General features: G+C 49.1%; 1 protein-coding gene across 1 annotated transcript in view; it reads right to left on the bottom strand.

The window, feature by feature from the left end:
- Positions 1-5,859: 5,859 nt before the first annotated feature.
- LIPH (lipase H) overlaps positions 5,860-6,829 on the bottom strand; it is a 45,111-nt gene continuing 44,141 nt past the window's right edge. Inside the window, exon 10 of the mRNA XM_070045395.1 lies at positions 5,860-6,042. Coding sequence (XP_069901496.1) covers positions 5,955-6,042 — 88 coding nt within the window. The 3' untranslated portion in view covers positions 5,860-5,954. The remainder of the gene's footprint in view (positions 6,043-6,829) is intronic.

The raw sequence follows: 6,829 nt of genomic DNA, 5'->3' as shown, positions 1-6,829 counted from the left end.
AGTGCTCTGCAACAAGAGAAGCCACCACAATGAGTGGCCCGCACACCGCAAAGAAGAGTAGCCCCCACTCACTGCAACTAGAGAAAGCCCGTGCGCAGCAGTGAAGACCCAACGCAGCCAAAAATAAATAAAATAATTTTTTAAAAAATCAAACAAGTTGCAGTGTTAGACTATACTATGACTCATTTGTAAGAAGAAGAAAAAAGATATCCTTTTCAAAATACTGAAGCATTTATGAATGAAATGACTCAATGTCTGAGATTTGCATTAAAATAATGGGATGGGAGTGTAGTGAGTAGGGATATAAATAAAACAGGATTGGCCATTGAATTGATAATTGCTGAAGCTGGATGATAAGCACATGGAGGTGGATTTTATACCATTTCCCCTATTTCTGTGTATGTGTAAAATTTTCCATTTTACAATGCGGGGAAATGTTCTCAGCCTTCCAGTCTTATTTTCTCCCTTCAAGTCTCCCATTCCAGCTAAACATGCACCGTGTATGCACCGTGTTCGTTTGTGCCTCTAACACTCTTCTCTGGAAAACTTCTCTGCCTGAAAATCCCTACTCTTTCAGCAACACCCGGAGCAGTTGTCACCTCCTCTAAGAAGGCTTCTCCAGCTCCTACAGTCAGAAAGGTTGTGCCTTCTCTGTGCTCGGGGCTGCCTGTGGAGTGTCTGTATTCCAGTGATAGCAAATACTGTGCTCCAGTGTCATCATCCATCTCCTCAGGAGACAGTGAACACTTCTGTAAATGAGACAAGGTCTCACCATCCTATGTCTATGCAAACCCTTAGCCCTGTGCTTGGCTTATTATTGGCACTTAATAATAGTTTGTTAAATTAATGGACCGGGGGGCTTCCCTGGTGGCGCAGTGGTTGAGAGTCCCCCTGCCGATGCAGGGGGCAGGGGTTCGTGCCCCGGTCCGGGAAGTTCCCACATGCTGTGGAGTTGCTGGGCCCGTGAGCCATGGCCGCTGAGCCTGCGCGTCCGGAGCCTGTGGTCCGCAACGGGAGAGGCCACAACAGTGAGAGGCCCGCGTACCACAAAAAAAAAAAATATATATATTAATGGACCGGGTCTACGGAGGAAATGGTTGGTTGTTTGGTGTGGAACGTGCTGATTTTGAGAAGTCAGAGGAGTACAGGGGAGAGAAAGTGAATGAATAACAATATTGAGCTTGTGCTAGAAGTGTGCAGAGCAGAGAACGAGAAGAAAAGCCCCTGCTCTCAAGGACTTCACTTTGCCTTTGGTTGGGGGAGAGGATGGAGAGAGTTATAATTATAGAGCACGTTGGTGCCGCAGAGGAAACAGACATGGCCAAGCTTCCAGAGGAGCAAGTGTCATCATCCCTCTTATGGATGAGTGGCTGAGCAGGTGTTCAGATGGAGTCACTGTGAGGGCTGATGAAGCCCACAGCTGTGAGTGCTGAGCAGGACTGAGCCCTCATCGGCCCCTCCCGAGCCCATGCTCTTTCTCTGCCCCACACTGCCTCTCAACAAGCAGGTGAAGATCCAGAGCTCGGGTTGAACATTCAGATTTAGAGGTCATCTGTCTAGAGGAGACAGTTGAAATGGGAGGAGGGAAGGGCTCTTAGGGAGACCATGAGAGGGAACGTAACAGCAGCTGACATTCACTGAGTCTAGGCACGCTTACCCCACAGGAAGACTTCTACATGCATGAATGCATTTATTATATAACAACCTTCATGAGGCAGGGGCTCCTAACAGCCCCCACTTTACAGTCCAGAGAATGGAAACTTTGGCAGAGTGAAGTCAGTCGACAGAGGTCACACCCCAGCAAACAGCAGAGCCTAACCACTTATCCTACCTGCCTTTTTCGGAGAGAAGACGGAGATCAGAAGCCTGGTAAGAAAATAGTGGAACTGGTGAAAGAGAACAAGATTTCATTCAGGGATGTTGGGTGAGAGATAGGGTGGTGGGGGAAGAGTGCACTGGGGGCCCAAGAAAGACTGTTAGAAAGGAACCAGTGCACAGTGTCAGAGTCCGTGGGAAAATCCAGGAAGGAGACCTGAGGGGCTATGGGACTCGGCCAACACCAGGTGACAAGGGACCTTTGACAGAGCTCTTCTGGGAGATGCAAACCTGATCGCCTACAGGCTCACTGCCCAAGCCCCTGCTTGCTGCCCCTGACTTACCCACCTTGCCTCCTGTTCTGATTCCTCCTGCTCAACCTGTCTGTTTCGGGGAAGGGGCCCTGCTCCCCACTCTCAGCCCGCCTCTCCCCAACCCTCCTGACCCCCAACCCAGCACCTGCAGAGCCAGCTCTAACCAGCCGGTGTACCGCCTGCAGGCTGTACAGCCTCCCCCGAGGCCACTCACTTGCAGCACATACCAGGCAGCCTGTAAAGGGCAGCGGCAACCCTCACCAGGGACACATGCTGGACTGGGGAACAGGTAGGGGCTAGTGGTGCAGGGGAGTGGGAGGGAAGAAAAGCCAGGAGGCTCTAGTGAGAGCAAATTAGCCAGCCGCTCCCCATGGGCCTTTATCATGGGGCTCGACCACGTTTCCTGGCTTAATTGGATCTACACGGAGCAATTGAAAGGAGTAGCTCTGATCAGACCACATGGCTTTGTTTCCCCATCCCCGCTCCAGCCACAACCAATGGGAACAGCATGGACATCTGCCCCAGGAGGAGGATCTGAGGGCTGGATCCTCTCCCTGAGCTTTGGGATTGGGCCATATAGTAAGCGAGTGGCCAAGGACCCAATGGTCCCAAGGACCCCAATGGTCCACAGCTGCCCTGTGGAGGGAGTGGAGCTGAGTCAGAGAGATACATGGCAGAGCACAAGGGTTAGTAAAGGCCTATGGACTCTCGCTGAAGGTCCAGGGCATCCCCGTCCCTGCCCTTCCTGAGGTCTGATGGCTCAGCTCTCCCTGGGGTTCCACAAGTCTCCTCTGTCTGATAAAGTCCAGGTAAATATGAGTGGATTTCTGTTGCTGGCATCCCAGGTCAGGAATGAGAACATGGGGCAGGGGTCTGAGGGTGGGAGGTTCTACGTTTAGGTTTTGGGAATGAGTGTGTTGATGTCTAAAACAGAATGCAGGTGGCTCCCTCGAGTCCCTAAGGACAACTCCACTCCATTCTGTTCAATAGACATCTGTTGAGCACCTGCTTTGTGCCGGGCATTGTGTTAGGTGCCAGGGCAGCAAAGACAAATAAGCAGCAGCTGCTCTTGTGCTGCTCACAGTTTTGGAGGAGATACAGACGTGGAAACCTATTACAATATGGATTAATACAAGCAGCGATGGTAGCACATACAAAGTGGGTGGTGGAGGGGAGTCGTGGAAGAGCAAGCCCGGCTTGGAGTCACCCAGGGATGCCTGAGGGTCCTGGAGGGTTTTAGCTGAGGTGCAAAAACAGGAGCTGGGGAGAGCAAAATCTCCTAGGCTTCAGGACAGGTGGGCTTGCTAAAGGATGGTATTGGGACCACCTGGAAGTTGCGAAGAGGAGTGAAAGCAAAAGCCAAACTCTCTTTTTCCCAGGGAGCCTGGGAAGTGGGCAGTGGGCCTCCAGAGATAACAGAGACAAGAGTAACAGAGGTGCCTGGGAGAGAGGTCTAAGGCAGCGAAGGGTGGGCACCTCTAGGGAAATGGGCTGTGGCTGGGGGTGGAGGCCTGTTCTTTCCTCACAACCGAACATGGCTCCATAAGGCTCACAAGATAATGGGGAGCGTTCATTTAATCAGTATTTCCTGAGCACAGACTGCATTGTAGGTGCCACACTAGGCACACGGCCTCTGCCTGGCAGAGCAGCCTAGTGGAGAAGACAGACAGACAGTAATCAAATAATCATACACATAAATGTAAATAAACGCAGCTTAAACAGTGAACAGTGCTACGGAAGGACAGGTCCAGTGGGCTCTGTGGGCCAGGAAGACTCCCCTGGACCATGAGGTCCAGGGGAGTCAGGAATGAGGGCCAGGAAGACTCCCCTGGACCATCCAGCTAAGGTCCAAACATGGAGTGGGAGATATTGGTGAAGACAGGAGGGAACAGGGTAGGCTGCAGTTTCATTGCATCTTGGGTTAGGTATTTAGACAAATACACTGACAAAAGGAAGGGAAGAGAGGCAAGGGTAACAAGAGACAGAGAGGAAAGTTCCAGAGGCCTTGGGAGAAAGATTGTGAGAAGAGAGTGGCCACACCTGTAACTGCCTTCATTTCACCTGATCACTGTTACATGAAACACATTGAATTCACCTCCACTCCAGGCAACAAACTTCCTTCCTTTACTCCTTCATTTATCTATCTGTTCACCCACCCACCCACCCACTCCCCAGTGAGCCGGGCACCATGCTAGGAGACGCCAGCAGGAGAAGCTCAGAGACACCCACTGGCCTGAGGAGCTTATACATTGATAGAAATGCTATTCCTGGCATTTTCTTGATGTTGTTTTGATCCCCTGCTTACCAAGGAAGGCAAAGAGCACAAAGAAGTGACTGTGCTAATCAAAATATAGGACCAATAAAACTCTAAAAAAGAAATCAGGACCTATCAGCACCGGGATCTCTGTATCCACCACTGCTGAGGAAACGTGGGAAGGAGGAAGGCTGAAAAGATGTGCAAGTAGGCAGGAGCCTCGCTGAGCCTTACTCTTTTCAGAGTTCAGACATTCACTGCAGGCATCCCTCACTTAAGTGGAATAGACTCTGGATTTGCTATATAGGTATAAATCAAGTGTGCCATGCTGGATTACATTCACAGAGTTCCATCATTTTTGAAACAGAGAGTCTGTTTCTTTAAAATACGGCTCTCCACACAGAAAGCAGTAGGAGAGCAGTCACTTGGACGGGGAGGAAGTTAGTGAACCTATGACTCGGGAATCCCAGGAACCTTCCTGCAGTGGCCACGGCTGGGGGATGGGTGGTGTCCACCCCTCTGGCTCTGTCTCCACCCTGGGCATCTGACCTCAAGTGGTTCTGACCTCTCTGACCTTGGCCCTTGGGAGGGCCTCTTGACTTGGCTGCTGTTGTCATTTCAGATTCATGGATCGCACCTCTTCCTAGGGAAGCCTGAGAATTCCTCAAACTGGGAGCTTCGGGTGCGCCAAGAGCAGACCGGTTAGTGCTTTGAATTCACATGTTGGCAAAACAAGTTATTTAGCATCGCTCCAAAAGGTTAACATTAATTACCTCTAACAGGTGGGATTATGGATAGCATATTTTCAATTTGCATCCGTGCATTTTTGAAATTTCCTTCAACAAGTACAGATTACATTGGTGATAAAGAAAAACAAAACATTTCTTAAGTATTGCTTCAGATGAGGGTTGCATGTAAAGTGATGCTTCTTCACCTTAAGTGAAAAACAAGCTCTGCTTTTTCTCTCCTGCCTCTCACTCTATCCCTTGTCCCTGTGAGCAAGGCTGCCCCACTGCTTCATCTGCTCTTCTTCCCTCATCCACTAGTCCCAGCAGCTGCCTTCTTGGTTGTTGGTCTGTCCCCACCTCCTCCTGCACTAGCCCCACTTTAAACAAGGCAGGAAGCCATTCCCCCTCTGTGCAGAGCCCGGAGGGATCTGGCACAGAGAACATGGGGTCGAGTCCAAAGTGATGTCTCTAGCCAGTCCTTCCCTTAAGATGCTTGCCTGGCCACTGTGATTGGCAGAAATGCCCAAGTGACAGGCAGCAGAACCAACAGTTCGGAACAAATGAGGCCCCAGGACACAGCCTAACAAGGCGCTGCGCCGTCAGGAGCCTGGCTATTTCTGACTTGCCCTATTTAGGGGCTCCCTTCCCAGGACTGTTTCATAATCCAGGATCACTTGATATTTTGCAATATGACATCCACAGGACATGATTTTAAAAAAACAAAACAAAAACCCTGGTTATCCCGTACTTTTTATGCCTTGAGGAGAAGGCGAGGTGAAGCTTTAAAAATCCTGTAGTTGTAGCATTCTTGATGTTACTGGTACCCGGGTGTCCTGACAACAGTTACATTTGCAACTCTGGGCAAATAATAGGTTGGAAGACTGTTTCAACATTTTCGATCAGTACAAGATCATAGCGACACAACTGGGGCCTGTGAAAATAAGATGAAATATGCTCGTCAATACAATAATAAAAATACCCCATTCTAGTAGAGTAAATTATATCATCTCTTTCAGATATAAAATTATTTAGCAATTATTTTTAATGTTCTAGGGAAATGCTTGTGCTAAATAAGCAAAGCCACATCAACAACAGCAAAAAACTCAGGGTGTAAAATTTTATTTACCATATAATTTCAACTAGGTTTAAAAGCAAATAGAAAGGGACTTCCCTAGTGGCACAGTGGTTAAGAATCCACCTGCCAGTGCAGGGGACATGGGTTCAAGCCCTGGTCCGGGAAGATCCCACATGCCGCGGAGTAACTAAGCCTGTGCACCACTACTGAGCCTGCACTCTAGAGCCCGCAAGCCACAACTACTGAGCCCGTGCACCTAGAGCCCATGCTCCACAAGAGAAGCCACCACAATGAGAAGCCTGTGCACCACAACAAAGAGTAGCCTCCGCTCACGGCAACTAGACAAGGCCTGCGTGCAGCAACGAAGACCCAATGCAGCCATAAATAAATAAATGATTAAAAAAAAGTAGAAGATTAGAAAGAAATAACCAAAAATTTTAACAGTGGTTGCCTCTGAATAATGAGATTATCCGTGGTATTCTTCTTCTTCCTCCTAACACTTTCTGTACTTTCCAGATTTTATAAAATGAATATGTATTCCTTTGATAATCAGGGAAAGAAGTATTTAAAAGTCCCAGTTTTAAGATGTAATAACTGGGCTTCCCTGGTGGCGCAGTGGTTGAGAGTCCGCCTGCCGATGCAG

Source organism: Globicephala melas, chromosome 4 (assembly GCF_963455315.2).
Source record: "Globicephala melas chromosome 4, mGloMel1.2, whole genome shotgun sequence".
In the NCBI taxonomy this organism is placed as follows: Eukaryota; Metazoa; Chordata; class Mammalia; order Artiodactyla; family Delphinidae; genus Globicephala; species Globicephala melas.
The sequence above is the reverse complement of the archived record's forward strand: the minus strand, read 5'-3'. Positions and strand labels throughout refer to the sequence as shown.